This window comes from Microcebus murinus, chromosome 7, assembly GCF_040939455.1.
Source record: "Microcebus murinus isolate Inina chromosome 7, M.murinus_Inina_mat1.0, whole genome shotgun sequence".
NCBI lineage: Eukaryota > Metazoa > Chordata > Mammalia > Primates > Cheirogaleidae > Microcebus > Microcebus murinus.
Window position 1 is genome coordinate 55,699,188 of NC_134110.1, and position 24,452 is coordinate 55,723,639.

At 37.2% G+C, this 24,452-nt stretch overlaps 1 protein-coding gene across 1 annotated transcript in view; it reads left to right on the forward strand.

Annotated features, from left to right (window-relative positions):
- Positions 1-24,452, forward strand: part of RSPO2 (R-spondin 2) — a 147,242-nt gene that overhangs the window by 87,928 nt on the left and 34,862 nt on the right. Inside the window, exons 4-5 of the mRNA XM_012786320.3 lie at positions 916-1,059; positions 2,606-2,794. Of these exons, the coding sequence (XP_012641774.1) occupies positions 916-1,059; positions 2,606-2,794 (333 nt within the window). The remainder of the gene's footprint in view (positions 1-915; positions 1,060-2,605; positions 2,795-24,452) is intronic.

Here is a 24,452-nt window from a genome sequence, read left to right on the forward strand (position 1 = left end):
AACTTACCCTTTCCCATTCAAGTCAAATCACCTTCTGATGAAAGCAGATGCCAGCCATGACCAGTGCCCTAGATCTGCGAGGTCCCCAACCCCCGCTGGCTGTGGCCTGCTACTGGTATGTGGACTCCTGTTTAGGAGTCCAGCTGTGCATCACCACCTGAGCTCTGCCACCAGCCTCCCACCCATACACCCTCTGTGGGAAAATTGTCTTCCATGAAACTGGTCCCTGGTGCCAAAAGGGTTCGGGACCACCTCAGGGGTCCTCAAACTTTTAAAACAGGGGGCAAGTTCATTGTCCCTCAGACCACTGGAAGAGCGTACACTGTGAGCCTGGGACGAGTAGGCTGCTAAGCAGGACAGGCAGCCATGGCAAAACACCCGGAGAGCCAGATAAATGTGCTAGGCAGCCCGCATATGACCCGTGGGCTGTAGTTTGAGGATGCCTGATAGACCATGTATTTAAAAATGTTTTCAAAATTAAAATTTCTAACTAATTTCGTATCCCCAAACACTGATTGCAGTGTTCCCATTGTGTTTTCCATTGTAGGTCTTCTGAAGGACAGAACAGATTTCATTCCTGGCAGCAATGTAATTTGTAGTTGGGGGTGTTTTGTTTTTCTTTTTAATTATTTTGTTTTAATCCATGTGGAGTTGCAAACATTTCTAAAGGGTCTTATATGCTGCCGGGGGCCCCGTGCTGGCATTCTTTCTTAACTTATTGATGTGGTGAGCTGTTGGAAGAGGTAGGGATGATTTAGAATGAAATGGCATTAGGAAGCAAATGAGTTGAACAGTATTTCTCTGACCGTGAGCATTTCAACTGGGCTAACCAGTGAATTTGTGACAGTTTTATTTGCAAAACGGGTAAATTTCTTTGACCGAAACTTTCTCTTTTTCTCTTTTAAATTGTTTTAGGATGCAGAATAGAAAACTGTGATTCTTGCTTTAGCAAGGACTTTTGTACCAAGTGCAAAGTCGGCTTTTATTTGCATAGAGGCCGTTGCTTTGACGAATGTCCAGATGGTTTTGCACCATTAGATGAAACCATGGAATGTGTGGGTGAGTACTTTTTAATGGAACTCTCAAACTGTAACTTATAACACCTGTTTCTTGAAACTCTGCATGCTGAATATATTTAACCTAAAAACAAATTGCTTCTCTTGTTAGTTAGAACTGAAAATTAAGTTCTTTGCTGATTTTTCTGAATTCTTTGGGCATCATGACCATGAATGGTCTCATATAGCATATCTTGATACAAAATCTGTTAGTTGTGCCAATTGCTAGGTTAACCTATTTACTTGCTGATGAAGGTTTTTATCATCTGTGTAGTACTTCCATTTCTTACGCAATAAATTAGTAAGTCTTAGAGAAAAACACTTTGTTTAGAAAGAAATTTTTCAAGCAGAACCATGTTGGTTACCTACTTTATTGCTTTTGCTATTTATATGAATTTGGAGCTTCTTTCTTGGCCATTCATGTAAAACAAAAAATCAATTGAAAAATGTTTTGTACCAAGTATCTTTTGTTGATGATTGACTGCATGTTGCAAAGCACATTAAAACAATTTTACTAAATTTGGATACCTAGAATGCATAGTATACACACATGTGCTATTTGTGAAAAAAATTATTAGAAATATACATTTTATAAATGTTCTTCTGTGTGTTTGTAAAATACTTTGGCATTTTTATACCCCGGATTAAAAGATAAGGATCTGTCAGTGGGCACATTTTTGATGAATGCCTGAATCTAATTCATAGGTGTAATGACATGTTCCCCTTCCCCTGCCTTGAATTTTATTTGATATTATATATTTGCTATGATGTACAACAGAGCTCTGTTATAAATTAGACCTTTCCTCCCTTGAAACAGATGCTTAAAAGTTGACCTTTTTTCTATTGAAATATTGATGAAATAGTACTTATGTTCCCATTTGTGTGTTAGTACATCCATATAGGTGACATTCTATTAAAATGACGTCACTACAAGAGCATATTCAGAATGCAGAATTTTCTTTTGAGAGACAAGACTCACACCCATTACAAATGTTCAGTGGAAATACTGTGGTTTCCAGATACCTGTTGAAAGCATAGAGCAGTTAACCAATGTGGTATCAGAAAATACAAAACAAGTTCCCCATCTTTTTCACCAAGCATTTCCAAAATAAAACATTTTTGTTTATTTTGATTAGGGGGACATTCAGAATTAATTAAAATTTTTGTCTTCTGTCATAGTATGAAATATAGTGTCTAATTTAGGTTTTTACCTTTTGAATCTTTTATACATTTCAGTGTCATTAGAATTGCCAGTAGCATCCTTCAAAAAAAAAAAAATGAACTAAGACAAATGGAAAGTAACAGCTTTTGAATTTTTTTTGAAACTTTTGTCTCCTTATGAGACATTTGTAGATGCAAGTATTCTATGGTTCAAAGAATTAAAGTTCCCTGAAGACAAGTATAGATCTTTGTGGGCTGTACCACTTTTCCATATTTAAAAGTAGGGGGAGTAGAGAAGCACTGCTATATGAATCTGATGACAGGGGAGCAAATGGATACCAAATTGTTATCTGTGTTTTGTGTTTTGTTTTGTTTTTAATATTGATTAGAAGGATGTGAAGTTGGTCATTGGAGCGAATGGGGAACATGTAGCAGAAATAATCGCACATGTGGATTTAAATGGGGTCTGGAAACCAGAACACGGCAAATTGTTAAAAAGCCAGCAAAAGACACAATACCATGTCCAACCATTGCTGAATCTCGGAGATGTAAGATGACCATGCGGCACTGTCCAGGAGGTAGGATTGAATATAATCACTATCTTGTGTGTGTGTGCGCGCATGTGCGCTTTCTGATTTCTTCCCCTCCCTCACCATCCTCCCGCCCAATAGAAAGTATTTGTCTATGAAGAAAACCTGATAACATTGTTGAGGGGAAAAACATTGTTGTACTTATTTAGAAACAAATGCTTAAGTTGTACAGATTATAAAGTGAATATCGCATTTACTTTCATGATAACATAAAAATAATTTAGAAATGAGCTTTCTAAAATGACATTTCTAAAAGTGTGTGGGGTTTTCTTGTTTTTTTTGTTTTGTTTTGTGTGTGTGTTTTTTTTTTTTTTTTTTTTTTTTTTTGCAAATGTATCATAAAAGCGGGTTCTTATGAAATCAGGCCTTTGCAGATGGTACTGTCGGGGGAGCAGCCAACTTTCAGTTGAGAAGAGTTTAGATTAGAAAGGTTTATGGAATCTGTGAAATCATCTGCATCCTTACTAATTGAAGATGACAACTTAAAATAAACTTGCCCAAACATTGGTAGGAATAAACGTTGTCCTAATGTTACCACAATTAGCCGTTTCTCTTTGTTTTGATAATAATTTGCAGAAAACAGCTACTGGTATGTGTGTGTTTATTCAAATCTTTGTAGTAATTGTGTTGATTTGCAGTAATTATTCTGTAATAACAGGATTAGAAGAAGGGTACATAACTAAGGTGCTGCCTGAAGCTGAATTAGTACTTTGAAATGCAATTCTTAGCACTCTCACCGTGTCACTTAAAGCAGTAATCAGTCATTACCATTTATTGTATCACTAGCAGATTCTACGTTGCTAGTGATGACGTTGGGATTATTCTAGTGCACAAAATACAAAATGCAAAGAAGAAAGTTATGTTTGGAAAACAGCCCTTATAAAATAATCATAACTTTTTTTTTTTGCCTTCATTTTTTCTGTCAGGGTATAGCTTTTCAGCTTAATGACGATAGCCTAGAAAGAGAATGTATTTCTGCTTAAAATGGGTTTATGCTCGTATTATGCTGCCTCATAGAGAATGTCTACGATCCATGGAGAAAGACAAAACTTTAAGACTTTTGAAGACTCCAGTCGGCCTTTGAGAACTATTAGATCCAGATTCAGAAGCTACTATTAGGAAAGCAGCTTTTCCTCTTGAATTAGTTTTGCTTTTCCTTACTAGGTCTTTGAAACAAAGTTTTTTTGGGTCTGCTTTTCACTAACAAGGATGGTTTTGTTCACTTAAACTGGGTATTTTTCAGTCAAAATATAAGAAAATATTTTCTTACAAAACTAATAAGCCACTTCTTGGATAGCTGAGAGCATTTAACCTGCAACCTTCTGCCTAAAAACAAACCTGATGTATTCAGGTATTGGAAATAAAGACTTTCTTTGTTGTATATTGTTTATATAACTAGCCCCTCCCCCATTCCTCTTCCAGCAACATGGTCTCCCAATTGTGGTTTACGTTAATAGCAAAAATTAAACTAAAAATGCTCCTGTAACAAACATGCTCATGTGTAACAAGAGCCAACACATTTCCCTCCCCTCCAATACTCTTTATTTTGACCTAGCCCCAGTCTTGCTTGAGAATTTTCCAGATAACAGCTAGATTGTTAAACCATAATGTTTATTGCATTTGTGTTTTTTACGCTACCAACAAGAGTACACTGTCTTAATGGAATATAACCCAACACTGTCAGCAATTTAAATGATGCCAAAGCAAATGCTTATGTATAATCTGCTAATATTTTCTTTTTGACAAGTAAACCAGCAATAGACTCTGATTTAATTTGTATTTAGGTTTTACCAAGGTTGGTTTGTTAGGAAAGAATAGCTACAGCGCTAATCCTTATATCTACATATTCAGTTTAATAAAATCAGTTTTTATATAGCCTCTAAATACAGCAGGTTTTCAAAGTTACATTGAAATGTTCTGTTCAAAAGGAGTTAAAATACAATGTTGATAGAAATGCTAAATTATTCTGCACTAAAATAACTTCTGTTTACAAAGAGATGAAAACTAGAAAATTAGTTTTGTAACTTGAGCATCAGTTGATAAAAATTGGCATAACTTCCGGTAGAGTGTTCCACCTTGCCTTAGGTGAGAGAGGGAAAAGCTCCTTTCTTCAGTAGGTCACGGTGATTAATGGAAGAATGGAGAAGAAAACCACTTTATCCCTTCTTACATCTTGATTTGATTTCAGTGATCTGGTTTGACAAACCATGCAAAAATGTAAGTCGTAATCAGGTTGGGAATACAGGCATTTTTTAGATCTTTTCAACATATGTATGGATTTTTCTCCTGTTGGAGCCCATCTTAGCCTGATTGCGCACAGACGCAGCCTCAGCCGCCCTCACACCAAGGCAGCCGCACATTGAAATCAGCTGCTTTCGATTACCGAGAGGCATAAGTTAGAGGTCAGGGTAATGGAATAGTCACAAGTGTGTAAGGTACTACACTGAAAACTATTAAATGTTAAAAAATAAATGGCTGTAAGAGTTAAAAAAAAAACAAAAACAAAAAAACAACCAGTGTAATGCTTTAGCCTACTTTTTCCTTAACTGTCATATGCTTATTTGCTTTAAAAAAAAAAACCAAAGAGTATCTGGAAATATCTTACATAGTACATTGGTTTACATTTGAAGTGCTCAGTGTCCATTCCCCAAATTTTCTTCTATAGATCAAGTGTCTTTTCTTTCATTTTTGATGACATAACCTGTCAGGTTTCTTGGACTTTTCCAACACTTATTTTTCAGGGGCTGATCTGGTGATCTGATGTCTGGGTCTGTGTGTCCTGTCAACTCATTAATTTGGTGACCCTGGCAAGTCACTTAACCTCTGTTGGCTCCATTTCCTCATTTGTAAAATTGAGGGTATTGGGGCAGGTGATCTCTGAGGTCCAGTCTAGTTCTAAAATCCGATAATTCCAGGATTAATTGCCAAAAGATGTGGGCAAGTTCTATGGTTGTCATGTGAAGAGTGAGGAAGAGATTTGGAAGCCCAAGAGCGTAGTTTCACAACCAAAGATCTGAATGCTTTCCCTGTAGCTGCACTGTGCAAAACTGCAAAAATAAGTAAATGAGTGTGAACAATTTCATGAGACAAGGGCTGTGAAAAAATCGAAGGATAGGGAGCTAGTGGATGGTTTGGGGGTGTACTACTATGTAGGGTGCTCAGGAAAATGGAGGAAGTAACATTTTAGCAGAGATCTGAAGGACAGACATTTTGAAGATCTGAGGGAATTTGTGTGTGTGTGTGTGTGTGAATATCCTTGATTCTCCCCCATATTTTAGGGAAAAAGAAGGAACTGAGCTCTAGGGCGGCTCTGACTGGTCCAAGGTGATACATAACAAGTTACTAGTGGGAGAGCCAAGAGTAGAACCGTCTTACTGCCCAGGAAACCTAAGATTTCGTGTGCCTTTTCCTTTGTTCCTTATGATCAAGATCAAAGATAAAGCCATGGTTGTCCAACATCAAAATACCCAAACTTTTAACTATTTCTCCTTCCATGCAGAAATACCATTTTACTTTTGCTCTACAAATACTTAAATGTATACTATCCTTCCATCACCACCACCTCCTGACATCTTCCAATTTGGAATAGCGAGTGAAATGTAGCCCAAAGGTCATTGCGTGGTGCAGAGGGTTGACCTACAGGCTTGGCTTTGATTCAGCTGCATGTATTAAGGCCCTCTTCTCCTTTAGAGTCATCTGTCCTTAGTTAGTAGGGGGTAAATTCAGGGTTGTTCTTTCCATCCTTAGTCTTTCAGAGTTGGCCGTCTAGAGAGGGCTGCCTTGTGCTGAGCCACACCCAGCGTTCCTCATCTCTGGCTGATGGTTCCTCAGCCTACACGGAAGCCCTGGGTAATCTGAACCCCACCCCACATCTGAAGGCTCTGTGCCCAGCATGGTTTTCTTTCTGGCACATTTCAGCAGTCAGACTCTTAAAAGTAATTTAGGTGATGTTTTGACATACGCTGGAATAGCTTTTTTGCCTCTTGCTCGGGGCTGCCTCACCTTGCCATAGTGTGGTTGTTAGTAACCCTAGAGTGGTTCTTGAAGCTCTTTAGTCAAATTTTCTTAGTCCTGTGCTAAAATGAGAAACCTGCTACTGTATGTGATTTCAATTTGAACACATTTGTTTATGAGATGTTACCTGATCAATATCTTTTTTTTTTTCCTCCTCAAAAGTAGCTTTTAACTTGGTAGGAAATAATAGAAAATATTAATTAGCAACTTAGAACCTTAATCTCTGTAAACATGACTTTTTAAAAAGTAATAGTAATAACACCTCTCTAATCTATGTTTTCTGTACATAAACTTACAGCAACATGTGGACTAGGTATTAGATAATACAACTAAGGATGGTTGTAGGTTGTGATGCATTACACAGAGAGCAGGAAATAGGCACATTTTCAGTAGGAGATAGGGTCAAGAATATATGCTTTGGACATATGTTCTTTGTTTTTCTACATTTTGTTTACATATGAGTTGCAATTTATATGGTCTGCTTTTATACATGCCAACCTCAAGTGTAGTTTGGAAGAGAGAGGATAAGAGAATCTTTTTTTTTTCATGAAGTTTGTCAGGAATGTTGATATTAAAATTTTTATATGAAGATGAGAGCATCTAAAGGGAAATTCTTGTTGCTCTTCAGTTTGCCATCCTGAAAGTTTTATTATATTTCTTTGTAAAATTCATAATTGGAGTTAGCCATTTTAAATTAAGCAAATAATGCTATTTTCCAGGTGCTCTGGATTCATGAAAGCTGATTATAATGTTTATCTCTTTAGTGACTATAACCTGGGAGGGTTACCCATAAGTAGTTACTTTTTAAATGTGAATGTATAATTATTACATAAAGTTTAACAAAGCTCCCTCTGCCTCCAAACATTTCTCTTCATAGACAAAGCGTCTGACATTCCTGCTTTAAGGGTCTTTACAATATCATGGAAAGTATACGCTCCCTTGCCGCCACCCCCAACCCCACCCCAACTTGTTAATTTTTTTTTTTTTACTACTTTCCTGGGAAGTGGGCAAAGGATAACCATTGGCACCTGTTAGTGGTGATGGTAGTTTTTTTTTTCTCAAGCAACGATGGCTTTCTAATTTACTAATTCCCACATATGGGGAGGGGGTAAAGGTCTGAGGAAGTGGGGGAGCAGAAGAGTGGGCTCCAAACCAAGGGCAGTCTTAGGCACAGACACAGGCATACAGACATAAACATCTAAGGTGAAACACAGCGCTCAGGACGCAGAGGCTAACGGGCTCTGAAGGAGTTGGATATAAGACAACTTCTTTTTCCAATTCCATTTTCAGCCTGTCCTGGTGCCATCCTTGCTTGCTAGAGGGCACAGGGAGTGAGTGAGCTTGTGACACAAGCCACACCTTTGTGCCTTTCTCTACAGCCTTCCGTCTGGAATCTCTACTGGCCCCACTTCATTATTGTCTGGAGCAGCATGTACTAGTCTCTTTTATGGGTACTTGTAAAAAGAATTTCTCAACTGCACATGCTACTGAAGGGCTAAAGTTCTATGTGTAACAAAACAAAAACAAGATAATTCCAAAGGGGTCTCTCTTTTATGAATTTTACATGGCAGTAAGCTACTCTGATCTTAAAATATATAAAACAATTTTTACAACACTCCAAAATAAAAACAACTTTAATAGGACACACATGGTGTCAGTGGTAGATTTTCCTCCCCCTCAACCCCTACTTTTTTCCCCTTATAAGAAAGTCTTAAGTAAATCCCCTGACATTCCTTAGAACAACTTAGTCTCCTCATCAGACACCTCTCGGGGATCTTTAAATGGTGTTGATAAAAAGAGAGCAGGCGGTTTGCTCATTTAGATTTCCTGTAATACTTCTGCAGCTACTGGATTGACCTAGAGCTGTACTCGTGGATACCCTCCAGGATGGGAAGGCAGAAGGCACATTGGAAAGAATGACAGAGTTTCACAAAAATCTCAGCATGATTCATGCTGTCATCACGCAGAAGTGGTTAAGATGATAAAAATTACTTTGTGTAACAGAGAGGTGGCAAACATTTTTATAATTAATTTAACCTAAAAATGTAAAAGTGGTTGTTCTGGCTTTACAACTCTGCTGTTTATGTGACACTTAGACCCATTTCTCTGCATTAATATTTTTTGTACATCAGGACCTTAGAAACTAGGTGTAAAATATTTGAATTTGTCAAGAGACATTTAATAATTGATGCTATACCCCTAAATCCTGACCAGTACTCAAAGGAATTGGTGACAGCATAAAATGGTATATGCTAACATGGTAACACAAAACCAAAACTTGTAAAAGATCAAAACTAGGAAACATTTAAATTAGAATGAGAGCTCAGGACTGATAAAATAAGTCATATGAATCCATGTTGGTTGAAAAAGTGAGCCAAAAATTTGCCTTTAGGTTTGCTACCAGGTAAAGGTGAAAAGTAGATGTGGTTCTTTCAATATTAGTTTAAAATAAATGATTATAAAATATATTGATAATAGCTCTTGGAAGGAAAAATCACATGTATGTGTACATATACAATACGTATATGCATATACACATACTGTATATACACACACTCATTCCAATTTTAGACAAATCGTGCATGTGTGTATGGGGGGTGCTAGGACTTATGTCAATCATAGAATTGAGGAAATGGATAATTCTCACAGAAAAGAAAACATTCTAGCTCCACAGGGAGATAAACACTAAACAGATTTCTGTAGAATTAAACAGATTTCTCAAATGAGGAGTCACATCCAGGGGAATGGGTGGGATGGTGAAAAATGTCTTCAACAATATCCATGCCCCATCCAAGTTTCCAGAAGGCAGCTTGGTGTTTATGCCTGAATGAAAGTGGAAGGTATAATTATGAATTGAATGTGACTCAATAGAGGCATGAGGAATACAAAATCAGGACTTTTTAACATACCAGTTAGTTTTGACTGGAATCATCCAGTAGGTTCTTCAAGTGAATAACAAATACATTTGGAACTTCATAGTATCTAGCGAATCTAATGAAGCATACAGATTTACTGTCAGGGGGGGTAGTTACCCTTCAAACTTGTCAATAAACACGATTTCTAGATGGTAAGATATCCATTAGAAGTTACATACGTAGATACAGAGTTATTTTTGATGATTATTTCAGTCTCTGCACTAATTTTAGAAACCCTTTCTGATTCTGTTTCTTCAAGACTGGCTTTTGACCATCTTAATCTGTGTCAAAACTATTTGTTATGAGAGAGCCAAGATTTTAAGTAAATGCTTACTGAGTTGAATTGACTTTATTGAAATATGTTACAAGGTGTCTTCTCACTTCTCTTTTAAACCTGCTTCCCCAAGATAATCCATCGTTGGAGCTGGCATTCCAAGCAATCTGTGATGTTTTTATTGCAATGTTTGTAGGTTCATCAACTCAGTTGTTGAAACATACATTACTTAGTATGATAAAGAAATGTGAAAATTGGGAGGGGGAGTGGTACAAACAAGACTTTACAGTCAGGGAAGAAGAAAATACACATCACAAAATAACAAGAGAAGCAAAGTTCAATTTTTAAACATCAAGTAAGTATTGTAATAAACTCTGATGTTATGGGGGAACATGTATCATTTTTAACTGTAGTGGTCAGGGAATGTTTCCTTAAAGAGCAAAACTTAAGTTATATTAGGAGGGGTCGGTAGAAAGCATATTGCAAAAGGGAGATCATTTTAGACAGGATATTTTGAGGAGAGGTGTAGACACCAAAATGTGCCTGATGCATGTGAGGGGGGGGGGGAGCAAATGAGCCTGGCTAACGCTTGGAGTTTTGAATGGCAGTTGCAGAAGCTCACAGCAAATGGTGTAAGTTGCAGCCTGACTGTGAAGCGTGTCCATGGAGAGAAAAAGGTTTGAATTTCTCCTCGTACATCTGGAGAACACAGGTGACTTCTGAGTGTGGAGGTATTTTAGTAGAAAGCTGATTGAAGATGGAATTGGCTGAATCAGGTGTAAGAGGCTCAGCTCTGCATCCCAGATTTGGGGCAGAGTGTTGAGCAGCCCGAGTTGAATGGGAGAATTACCAGAAAACACTTATGGGTTCTGATGTTTATGCATTTTTCTGTTATGCTTGCTTTTCTAAAGAGTGCAGGATTTTGCCTTGGCTTACAAGCCACTGTGACCCTTTTATCTCTTTCTGCCAATTTTCTAAGCCAGGCCATTCTCTAGTTTGTATTTGTGCAGTTTTTTCTTTTTAAGAAAAAATCTAGGCACATTCTGCTTTCACCCTAAGTGAACTATATTTGTTTCTAACTACTTTTATTTGCCATTTACCAAGATCCTTGGATGTATTAGTCCCTATTTTCTAGCTTGCCTTGTTAACCTTCTAATGGGCTTCCCTTACCAGTTTGCAGAACTTTGAAAATTTAAAGTATACAAATAAAATATTATTCAGAACAAGGATGAAAATGTTTCTGCAAGGCCCAATTTCAATTGTAAAATCTAAGACAGGTTTTATCTAGCATGTTGGGTACTAGCAGCTTCCTGGAACCTTGGTTTGAGAAGGATTCTGAGTTTTCGTGCTGGTTTCAGGAGAAAACTGTGTAGTTAATATGCAGCACAGGATGGGAAGCAATGTATCATGTATTTACTCCTAATTCTCCTTTAACTCATTCTGGTCATGACTCTTCATGCTACCTCGGACATCTCTGATAGTCATCTAGCTTCTATCTTACACCTTCAGTGAAGGTGAATATATGTTGGAAAAAACAGAATGGAAATGTAAATAAAGATTTAAATTTGGAATATGCTGGTCCTAGCCACTTACTGGCTGAATGGCATTAAGTTACTTAAGTTCCCAAAGCTTAGCTATATGTGAAAGGGGAGTGATACAGAACAGGATTGTTGGGATTAGTAAAGAAGCATGGGTACAAATGGATGAGTTCTTATTATTCTGCTACAGTTCATTGCAATTCTTTTGTTACTTATGCAGCATTTTCCATCCTTCCCAGAGCCGGCTTACTCTGACCTCTTCACTCTGTGTTGATTTCAGCCTACCTCATGCCTTCAACTATCATTCAGATGAGAATCTTCCTTCTTAGGTTCAGTCCCGCAGATTCACCCACTGGTGGACACCTCTCCCTAGATAGCCTGCCAGCATGCACAACTAAGCATAGCTAAACTCTTCCTACAACCTCATTTTCCTGGGATGGCCAGCCTTCCAAAGTCATCACTAGCCTTCTGTTATACAGGCCCTCAGCCCTGTCTTTGAATCTTTTCCCCACATTCAGATCAGGACCCAGATCTTTGCTTGGCCATCTGAAAATGTGCAAACTAGAGAAGCTTACTTAATCTAAGCTTCAGTGTCAGCGTCTATGTTACGGGGATAGTAACAGATGCCTGCTTCATAGGGTTGTTGCAAGGATTAAATAACATTTATACCTTGCCGTGCACAGAGCGAGGCATCAGCAAGTGTATTTTTTTAAATAATTGCCCATACAGTCCTGTGCCTCAGCTGTCTATTCACCTTATTTTCTATCGTCCTTACTCTACTTGAAGCCTTTTTATTCCTTTTACCCAGAATACTCCTGTGACTTCTGTTGGGCAGAGGGAGTAAAAGTTAATTTGCATTCCAGCTAACACGTGTGTCCTTATGTACAGAGCCAAATTTGTTTCATCTCACTTGTAGTGTAATCTAGGTGGCAAAATTAAAACAACGCTAAATTCTAAAATTGGTGGGAACAGCCATTGAGTGTCCTGATTAGTATAGGGGCAAGTGAAAAGGGGTAAGAAACAAAGAGTGGAAGATGGCTGAGCAAAAGTATGAAAAAATGGGATGTGTATAGTCTAACGGGGGTCCTCAAACTTTTTAAACGGGGCCAATTCACTGTCCCTCAGACTGTTGGAGGGCCACTGGAGAGTGTGGCACACATTCCACATGGGCACTGTGGGCCCGGGACAAGTCGGCTGCTAAGCAGGACAGGCAGCGGTGGCAAAAAACACCCGGCGGGCCGGTTAAATGTCTTTGGTGGGCTGCATGTGGCCCATGGGCCATAGTTTAAGGACCCCTGGATACTTAGGTAAATATGGATAGTCTACTGAAATAATGCATGTGTCAGGGAACAAAAAGGCAAAACACTTGGGCAAAAGGAGTAGAAATAAGGGCAAGGAATGAACTCAGGAGGTAATTCAAAATCTGTAAGAGTAGGCTACCAAATTGAGTCTCTTGGATTGGGCATTGCCAGAAGAATTTGAGTTGATAAAGAATTATCATAGGGAAGAGGAAGTCTCTGTCTTTTTGTGGTGATTCATTTACAAACCTCAAGCCTGGGTATGTGAATATTCAATAAGAAGTTAAAGCATGGGTAGGACGTGATATATTGTGTATAACAAGTAAACTAGCTACCCAAGTCATAGGAATGTCACAAGCCTAAAATTAGGAATGTAGGTACAGAGGTATAACGAATTTGGTGATATGCGTTGCCTTTCTGTCTATATTCGAAGATGTTTTTGCTTTGGAAATTTAGTTCCTTAAACTCATTGCATATCAGTAATTAAATCTTAAGGAGAGGGTGAGACTCACAGAAGGGAAGGAAATTCGAGATCTAGATTCAGGACTGATAAGACTAGATTCTGTGCAGGGTATCCTGTATGGGTTTTTCTCAGAGCTTGGGGAGAGGCTGAGCACGTAGGGATCTGGACCCTCAGCATGGGTTGAACAAGGCAGCTTTATTTTTTTTTTCTCTTTTACATTCTGGGGATTCTGTATCCATGAGTTTTCCTTTGTAAAAAAGAGCATGTCTTCCTATAAAATAAAACTCTAAGATGCACTAACTTCATTCCTTCCTTTCTATGTTGGAGGTAGGGTGCCAAGAGGCTAAGTGAAGTCCCTGTGATGATGGTAGGTGGTAAAGACAAAGCTTAGTTCCTGCTTAGACATCAAACTTAGAGCTTTTTCTCCCAAACAGCCTTTTTGTCTTTCAACCCATAGTAATCACTAGGAATTCCTCAGAGGTAATGCAATTAGGATTTTTGATGTCATTTTGTATAACCTCTATGATGATCAGGCTTTTATTTTTGCAGTGTTTCCTCTCAAAATAGTGGTCAGAAATTTCACATGGATTCAATAACATATCTCCTATTTGGACACTGCAAGATTCTGTGATAAAAACCTTCCTTTAACCAGTTTACAATCTTTCATTTGGGTATACAAATTATATTTAGTTAAATATGGTATAAGGTAGACAAGCACATGATAGTCCCCAAACAAAACTTTATTTTATCACGTACTGCCTCTTCAACATTTTATTCAGCATTCAACATTTTATTATTTATTCGTACTAACTGCTCTTGTCCCTAGAGAAAATCCTTATAGGTTTTATGTCTCTTCTGCTTACTTTTTTGGTGATATAATCCTATGATCACTTTTAGTCATTGATACATCTTAATTTAGTTATTAGAATGTCCAGTCCCAGATAATGTTTAATAGTAAAGGTCAAGGCTTATATTAGTAATAAATCTTTACTTATTGGACTTAGAAAATGTACAACAGATTTTGGCTGATTTGAAGAGTATTTTCTAAAGTACTGAGTGCTTGTACCTCTTTCTTAAAAGTTCTAAAGGAAATGAACCTTTGGTGAAATAGTAAAAGCACTTGAGTAGTGATACAGGTAAGATGTATATAGTGTAGGCTCCCATGGCCCTCTCCCTTTCTTTTCATCTTATGTTAAAACCTGTGGAAGAAAGCCACATGCTTCTGCCTTGCATCTGTGCAAAGATTTCTTGTTGTATTCTTGTACTTTACATGTCGAGATTGGTATTGCTAACTTGAGTCATTTAAAGTAATTTCTGCCTCCAATGTCAAGTGTCTGTTGCATTTCAGATCTTCCTCTATTTGGTATAATTGTCAACTCTAAGCACACAGATTGACTTAATACAGTCATCAAATATGCTTTGAATTAAGAGTTATTTGGCGAGCTTCTGTAGCACTGTTTGAAGCGGTGCACTCTGTATTGCCGTTACTAGTTTGCTTCTGCTTTATCAGAAACATAAGACCTGTATATACTAAGAACTACTACGTGAAATCTTTCCACCAGGCGGACGACACGTGAGCATATCTAGTTGCAAAACTGTAACATCGGTAGTAGCCTAATGCGAACCATTCCTTTTATAATAGCTTACATTTATTAAGAACTTGCTTAAAGGAGTTCAAACAAGGGTGGTGACCTCTTAAGCACCCATATTTCAAAAGTTTTCTCTTCAACCATACAGTCCTCGAATGGCTGATATTTCATGTAACTTTCAGTACTTAGAAACAAAATTTTCCACAATCAGTTTTATGCGATGAATGCATAATTAAAGATGACAAAAAATTCAAAATACGTGATCATTTATTGTGCATTTGTGCGCATGTGTGGAGGAGGGAGGAAGGAGAGAGAAGGAATTGGTATTTTCAGCGCTGCCTTTAGGGAAATGTTCAGTGTTGTGCTCGGCATTTTGTTTGACAGTTGTCACATTGTTTTCATTGTCTCTCCACTTTTGTTTATTTTCCTGCTTCTTAAGCAGCCTGATGAAATCTCATCAGCTAACTGGGATTGAATTTTGATGAGTACCAAGTTGCTTTGATGAAAATCTAGTGTAATTATCTTAAACCCAACTTTATTTGGCTTTAATGCTGGCATTTTCCATATTGAGAAAATTAGTGCATTTGTCCGCTACTGGAGATGGAAGCCCGGTAAGAAACAAAGATAGCTCAAATTAAAAAAAAAAACCCACAATTTAAGTTCATTTTATATCTTTGTTTCAAAATTAGCTTGTCTATGCATTCAAACTTTTTTTAATGTTTTAGCATCTGTTCCTTCTAAAGACAACAAAATCAGAATTAGTTATTAGCCAAAACTACTCTTACCCATGAACTAGAAAAAGCATATATATAGTTCCTGTTGACCAGAAAAATAAACTTTGGTGTCCTATTATGTGAACTTTCTTAATAGGGGCAAAAAAGATTTTAGTATTTTAAGTATGTTTCATTTTATCAACAAAGCAAAAAAATTAAAATTTTTATTTCCTGGTGCTATTTCAGGCTACAAAGCCAGTACTTATAAGGGATTCCAGTATCCTAAATTTAGATTTCAATTTCTGGTACTTATGATGTAGAAGAAATTAAGCTTACTGAAATTGTATGTAATCATGTGATGACACTGTTATATCTCTTAGGAGATCATTATGATGCTGAAATTTCAAGAGTTTTGGGTGTTAGATCATAGTACTGCGAATATTAATAGTTTCAGAATGTTCACATAGGTTGAAGCAAGACATTTGAGGTGTTCAGCCGGTACATTTTCCCCCTCCTAACTTAGAGGGCATCAACTTTCCACTCCCCCCAGGGCTTCTAAGTCAAATTCATCCTGGGTCTGGGATTGGAAGAGAGATCTTGCTTTTAGAGTAACCAGGGACAGTTCAGACACCCTTGAAGGTTCATGGGGAGACCAGGCCGTTCTCTGGGCATTTAGATGATTCTCTGCTTATCTCATTTTTCTGGTTTGTGTGGATTCTCTAAAGTTACTATAGAACTTTGACTCCCAAAGGTTGGCACAGAACATCCCCACTCTGAAAGAAACTCTTACGGATAGTGGCGGTTTAATTGAAGGCAGATAATTGAAGTTTGCGGCCCTGGGAAAAGGTTATATGTGTTACATTTCTTCAAAATCATGTACCTCTGTCTAACCTAATTCAAATACCTTTCCCTTTTCATGGTTTATCCTTGGCCAGTTTTCAGTGGGCATAGCTGATTTACTAATTACTAACTATAAAGAATTTACTACTTAATTTTACTACCTTGTTTAGAGTTTTTAATCAAGGATCACTTCAGAATTGAGCCATTACTGAGTTCTGCTAACTGTGAAACTAAGCAGCTTTCTGTGTGTGAAAAGAATGAAATCAGCAAAATGCTGACTCTTCACTGGTTAGATTTTCTTAACGTCTGATTGATGCCCATATCCAATGGAAATAAACATTTATCAGAGTGGCAAATTATGGTGATACAAATTTCATTTTATATTTTATGTAATCCATGATAGTTTTTATTCATATTTAAGGAAATGTCTGGCAAGGTCTATCTTAATGGATTTTACAGATGAAGCCCCAAAACACAAAAAGTGGTCTACATTTATTAGGTACAGAGTGTAGAAGTTACTTACCTTTATATAAATGACTTAAGAATATACTCCTGGCCAAGCGCAGTGTCTCACGCCTGTAATCCTAGCACTCTGGGAGGCCGAGGTGGGCGGATAGCTTGAGGTCAGAAGTTCAAAACCAGCCTGAGCAAGAGCAAGACTCCGTCTCTACTAAAAATAGGAACACATTAATTGGCCAACTAAAAATATATAGAAAAAATTAGCTGGGTATGGTGGTACATGCCTGTAGTCCCAGCTACTCAGGAGGCTGAGCCAGAAGGATTGCTTGAGCCCAGGAGTTTGAGGTTGCTGTGAGCTAGGCTGATGTATTCTAGTCCAGGCAACAGAGTGAGACTGTCTCAAAAAAAAAAAAAGCTACTCCTTGTTATAATCGATTTTTTTTTTTTTATACTCAGTAGAGTTGTTTGTTATAATCTAGACTATGCATCTGATGAGGACATTGTAACATCTAAGTTCCTAGACTTTCACAGAGTTTGATTTAGAGCAGGCGTCCTCAAACTACGGCCTGCGGGCCACATGCCGGCTGCCTGGCACATTTATCCGGGCCTCTGGGTGCTGCCACTGCCTGTCCTGCTTAGCAGCCGACTCATCCCAGGCCCACAGTGCGCTCTGTCCAACGGTCTCAGGGTCAGTGAACTGGCCCCCTGTTTAAAAAGTTTGAGGACCCCTGATTTAGAGTAAGATCACCACAAAAGATAATTTTCTAGATGAAGAATGTAGGAAAGTGACTTCTAGTAGCTCTGTCCTGATCCTCTTTTTTGGATTCTGTCTGTGATCTATGTCACAGCCCCAGAAATAGTTATTCCAGAGTCTGGATATATAATTAGTATAAGAGTTCCCTGATCCATAGGCATTTGTACCATAGAAAAATGGTGAAATATGCGTTTTTCTGGTAAGATGCATGGTTTTTCATTACAACAAATATTTTAAAAACCATGCAATGATGAAATGATTCAAGATTTGAAAAGGTACATAAATTGCTACAACTGAAATAAAGCAAGAACCAAAGGCTGACAGCAGGGAACACAGACATCATAGAACACTGATGATGCCAATTGTTTGAAGACTTCACAAAGGAGATATGTTAATATTAAGACTTTATTCAAAAAACTTTATCAGAAAGGAACTGTGGTTGGTATTTTCATCAATGGCTAAAAGAGTTCAGTGCATTTGATTTTTCCTTTCATTTATTGGTTAAAATTTTTCAGGTAGTTTTTTTTATGTAAAATTTTCTTCCAGAATCATGCATGGAGGGGTTCTTCAGATTTCCAACTTCATTCTTCTTTGCTATCTGGAATCTCCATGGCTTGCTAGACCCTACTTCAGGAAGGGCTTTGTTGAGGCAGATGCTAAATGGCCTTTGGCCAAGAAGCTATGAGCAAAGCATTCACTGAGAGTTGAAGCTTTTCTAAGAGAAACAGACCATCTGACTTTTTAATTAGAAAACCGCTCAAGTCCACACCTCAGTGTCATCTCTTGGGACTCCTAAACCAGAATCTAGGGTAGCTTTACTAGTGTTTTTCTTTTTTAAAACATGCAATAAAAATGTAGAACCATAGCCAGGGGAGGGATCAAGGGTAAAGGGGGTATGTCTCAAGGGATTGATAACAGGATTAGAACTTTGTAGAAATAATTTGCATTTCTGGCTAGTGTCTGTTATAAAACACACGTACTTAACTTGGCTGGAGTTGTGAAACCTGGTGTTTTACATTCTGAGTTCCTTTTAGGCAAAATCCAACACTTTATCTGTTAAGCAGAAATGACCACCTCTGAGAACATTTAAGAACTAGCCCTTAGCACAGAAAGAAATAAACTAGTTTGAGAGGAAATCCAGTTGGGACAAAGCTCTTTCTTTAGCCGGTTTAGTTGCAAAAGGCAGAATTCCCTTCAAGTTCTTGGTAGGTGAAATTGAAGATTATGTTATAATAGCAAAATACAAAGGTTCTAGGGTGGCTACAACGTATAGCTTTGAGGAAGCTGTGCCTTGACTCATGGGGCGTTGGTATGGATCTATTAGGATTAGAGATTTCCTTAAAGCTATCTCTGTTTCAAAGATGATATTTAGCAATTATAATTTTTAGGAGATTCTGGTTTTGAACTCCTGACCTTGAGCGATCCTCCCACCTTGGCCTCCCAGAGTACTAGGATTACAGGCGTGAGCCACCACGCCTGGCCCTAGGAGAGATTCTGTTTAAAACAAATCACATATCTAAAATAGGCATTTTATTTGTAAAACAGCCCTAGAAAAATCAAGGATTCGTTTTATTACCAAGGTAGCAGCACACACTAGACTTTGAGATTCTAGATATTTTTTTCTTGGTATGTTGGTAGAATGTGGGTGAAATGCTTGGCAGTTAACTTAGCCTCTTCTACCTCCCGTTGCTGTACAGGTTGAGAAGGTGCTTAATGTGAGTCACTAATACAAAGAAGACTGCAACAAATTTTTGAAATGTTACTTTAGCAATTCTGGTTTTGCTTTTCCAAATATTCCTAATTTTGAGTTACTGACAAAATAAATGGCAAAATAGAAAGCATGCTATAGGCAGCCTTAATGTAAATGATAATTTCAATTATTTAAAATTATTGTTCTATGCAACTGTTCCATAATAGCTTTTCATCATTGAGCTCTTTGGTTTAGTAACTTTTTGGTATTTTTCCTCCAATCTGCCCACTAAACAGTATGTGATGGATCAGCTGTACCACCAGGCCATCAAATGTATTCAGTTTTAGAAGCAAACACTTCATGGTTGTTTAAAAATCCAGAGTATTCACATGGGGAAAGTGTGGGAAGTTTCAAGTTTCTGAAACATTCCGCAGAAAATGAAGTGATAACAGTTCCTGCCGGTGGCCATATGACTCAATAATAACTGGAAGAGAGGAAAAAAATGTTTAGACTTGGCCAGAGTTAATAATAAGCAAAATTATCTTTATTTTATTTCTCCTCACAAACATGGTTTGTTTCTTCATGATTCCTTTCCTCATCTTTTACTTTAGGTTCTCCTGACACCTGGTTTCACTCTTGGGGAGATGTTCAAAACATATTTTGTGCTGATGCAAGAAGACTTAGTGTCCATTCCTATCATTCATTAAAAACAAAAAATTACAGAAAAATCTTAATTCTGTTGCCATAATACAATGTTAGCCTGTGCTGTGGCAAAATGTGGGTAGAATTTGCAGCAGGCTGTCCAAGGTAGATGTTTAGAAGGTTTTCATTTCAATTCCAGGACTTCCTGCTTCAGTTCATCAAAGTGCTTCACTTTTAATGATTGCAGAATACATTTGGCACCAACATGTGCTAACATAAGCTTTTGTTGTGTTTAAATTCCTTCCCAGTGTGGCTGGCCAGATCTTTATTTTATTTTGGTCCATGGGCACATCTGTCACCTGTCTCCTTGGAGGTTATATGCCTCTTGGGAGGGGCTCTTTTTTACTGAACCTATGCTTTGTGTTTAGCTTCCAAATACTTCACACACACTTTCCATAGCCACTGTCAGGTGTGAGCCACCAATTTTTAATCGATTCACTTGATGGGCTAGGGAATTACGGTCTGTTTTATTGTATTTATTTTCACTAAGTGGGTGGGATATTGTAGCTTTAATGCCCTTTTGTGCTGATAGTGTTGTGGGCAGAGAGAATGAGTATTTTGACAAGAAAGCCTTTTATTTTAATATGTTAAGTAATTCTGCAGGCATTCGTAAATGAAAGATTTAAGATAATGTATTTTAAGGAGGGAGACTGGAACATTTGCCTACGAAAAGGGTGGGTAGTTAGAAATTATCACACGGCTGAAATTGACCATTTCTGGATTACTTTTAATTAATATTTTCAAAATCTGATCACAAAGACTATATGCTAAACAGAGGCAAAATAATTGATTTAACAAACGTGCCAAGAAATGTAGCAAAACTAAAATTTTTAGTTTTTTAATGTTTAGCTTTTTAGTGTGGCAATAAAACTCCTAATTTTATTAAATGTTTTATCCTACCTTGAAATTGAAACTCTGAGGACACTGAATTTTTATAAGACTGTTTGACACAGCACTACTATACTGCAATTTCATTTGAAGGATCCTATTGTGGAAAGGTTCAGGATTTTTAAGCAGACATAAAAGAAGTATCTTTATAAACCTTATTCATATTCCCTTTGCATGTACATGTATGAGCAAAATGTATATTTTCATAACTGGTCTGCTGAAAATACTGAGGGGGAACTCTGTAATATGAATCAAATCTATTCGGTGAACCATCCTGTTACTAAAAGTCTTGGTGAGAGTAACTTTTACAGAAAAATCATAATATAGAATTGCAAATTTAGACATTTAGAGGTATTTTGATGTCTCTCCTGTGAATTACCTACCATTTCCTGGATGACCTGACATCTCTAGTTGATGCCAACCTATTTCACCTTTGACATCACTACATCTTGGGCTCTGCTGCTGGCCATCTGCTCCTTCTGTTTCCATCTTTTCTGCCCTCAAATGATGGTGGGACAAAATAGCAAAAGAATAAAAAGAGCAAGGGCAAAGCAGTATAGAGAGCAAAAGTTCTGAGATTGTCTCTCCAGGGCTGCTGCTTGTTATAACTGTGTTGCATTGGACACATTTCTGATATAGTAGGGGCAGATTATGGAATCTATGCTGCAGAACTGTGAAATTTAATACTACCTGACTTCAAAATACATTACAAATCTATAGTAACCAAAACAACATGGTATTGGTATAAAAACAGACACATAGACCAATGGAACATAAATAGTCCAGAAATAATTTGTGTATTTACAACTAACTGATTTTCAATAAAGGTGCCAAGAAAATATACAGCGGGAAGTACACGCTCTTCAGTAAATGATGCTGGAAAAATTGGACATCCATATGCAGAAGAATGAAATTGGACCTCTCTTTCACCCTATACCAAGATCAACTCAGGTTGGATTAAAGACTAAGTGTAAGATCAGAAACTTACACAACTACTAGCAAAAAACATAAGGAAAACACTTCAAGACATTGGTCTAGGTTAAAGTATTCATGGCTAAGATCTCAAAAATGAAGACAACTGTAACAAAAATAGACAAAAATAGGATCACATTAATCTAAAAACTTCTGTACAGCGAAGAAAACAATCAACAGAGTGAATAGACAACCTGTTGGATGGGAAAAAATATTTGCAAGGTATTCATCTGAAAAGGGACTAATATCTAGAATATATAAGGAACTCGGACAACTCAACAATAAAACAAATAATCCTATTAAAAAGTGTGCAGAGGACATGAATAGATATTTCTCAAAAGAAGATATACAAATGGCCAACAGATCTATGGGAAAAATATTCAACATCATTAATTATCAGAAAAATGCAAATCAAAACCACATTGAAATACCATTATCACCTTGCTTAGAATGGCCATTATTAAAAAGACAAACATCTGAAGATGCAGAAAAAAAGGAACACTTGTACACTATTAGTGGGAATGTATTTAATGGTACAACCATCATGGAGAACAGTATGGAGATTTCTTAAAAAACTAAAAATAGAACTAGTTGATTCACTGATCCCACTACTGGATATTTATCAAAAGGAAAAGAAATCAATATATGAAAGGGGGGATATACCTGCACCCTCATGTTTATTGCAGCACTATTCACAATAGCAAATATACGCAGTCAACCTGACTGTCCATCGATTTGTAAATAAAGAAAATGTGGTATTTATACATAACAGAATACCATTCAGCCATAAAAAGAATAAAATCATTTGTAGCAACACGGATGGAACTGGAGGTCATATTAAATGTAATAAGGTAGGCACAGAAAGACAGATGCCACATGTTCTCACTCCTGAGAGCTAAAAGAGTTGATCTCACAGAAATAGAATAATAGATAGCAGAGAGTGGAAAGTGTGTGTGCATGGGAGTGGGGTTGGGGGGGCATATATAAAGAGGTTGGTGGGTACAAACATAGTTAGAAGAAACAAGGTCCAATATTTAATAGCAGAGTAGGGTGACTACAGTTAGCAATAATGTATATTTCAAAGTAGCTAGAAGACAGGACTTGAAATAGCAACACATAGAAATGACAAATACTCAAGGTGATGGATACCCCAAATACATATGTATTGATCATTATACATTCTATGCATGTAACAAATACATGTACCCCATAAATAAAATATTCTGTATCCTGAAAAAGGATCTGCATGTGGCTAACATTGGCTGGGTGCTTATGGCCATTTAATTAGTGTGAATGTGGCAACTCCTTCAGCTGTCCCTGGAAGGCTTGCTAAGATGCTAGAGCTCTTTAGATTCCATGAAGTAGTGGTCCAGATTCCCAGCTCCTTTGTTAGAGAGGTAAACCTAGGTCCTTTTTCATGAAGTACAAAGAGCACCGTTTTATCATTCAGTAGAGAGTTGTTTTGTGGCCCTGGTGCATCAGTCCCAAGCTGATTCCTTCCACCTGCATGGGCAGTTGTCTCTAACTTCTGTATCTGGAGACCTGGTTGTGGTTTCCCCCAATCTTGACAATTCTCCCAGGAGGATAAAGATTTCTTACCCAGTAGGAAGCCATCAGATCGCAAAATTCTAAGGTAAATATTTAGATTACATCCATTTTGAGCCTTATTTCATAATGAATAACTTTTTTGAGTTATTAATATATATTTTCTGAAAGGAGTTTTAAAATTATTAGCATAAATATTTACACTAGTACAGTATTGTGTGCATTTTTACAGACATACATATATTTGAGTCTGTATGTTGTACAAAACATACATTAAAGTATAATCATTTTATAGAAATAAGATGCTTTGCATGTAATAAGCCTATTATTTTTTTAACCATACCTAAATTTTAAAGATTTTAGTACATTCTATAATTTTGATTATTTTCTTACAATAGATTGAGTAGTAGAAATACCATATAAAATGATATAAATATATTTTGCCAGTATAGTCATATTGCCTAGTGGCTTTCCAAAGGACTTGTATTTGTCATTGTGCTACTAGCAAAGTGCAAGTGCCAGCCTTACCACACTTTCCAAGACTGTTTTGCATTTTAAAACATAACTTTATTATGTCTTTAAAACAATACTTCATCTGTTTTCAGTTATATTTATTTCTTTATCAACAAGGGGCATCTGTCTTCCACCTTCCATCTTTGTTTACCAGTTGCACTTCCTTCATTGTGAATTGTCCTTGTAACCTTTGCCCATCATGGGCAAAGAGCATATGCGGTCCTTAGAAAGCTTAGGAAAAAAGAAATATAAAAATGTGGCAATTTAATTTTTAAGATGAGGGTCCAAGACTCCACAGTGGCAAAGAGCTTTGAACTTTGACAGTTGGATATTTAAGACTAGATTATCAAGTCCAAGTATAAGGTCTTTAATTTTTATATGGATTGAAATGAGTCCAAAATTGTACCCAGAACGCTGAATTTATAACCTGTTGTATTGTATGATGATAGTTTTAGCTTCTTTTCCTGTCTTCTAAGCTT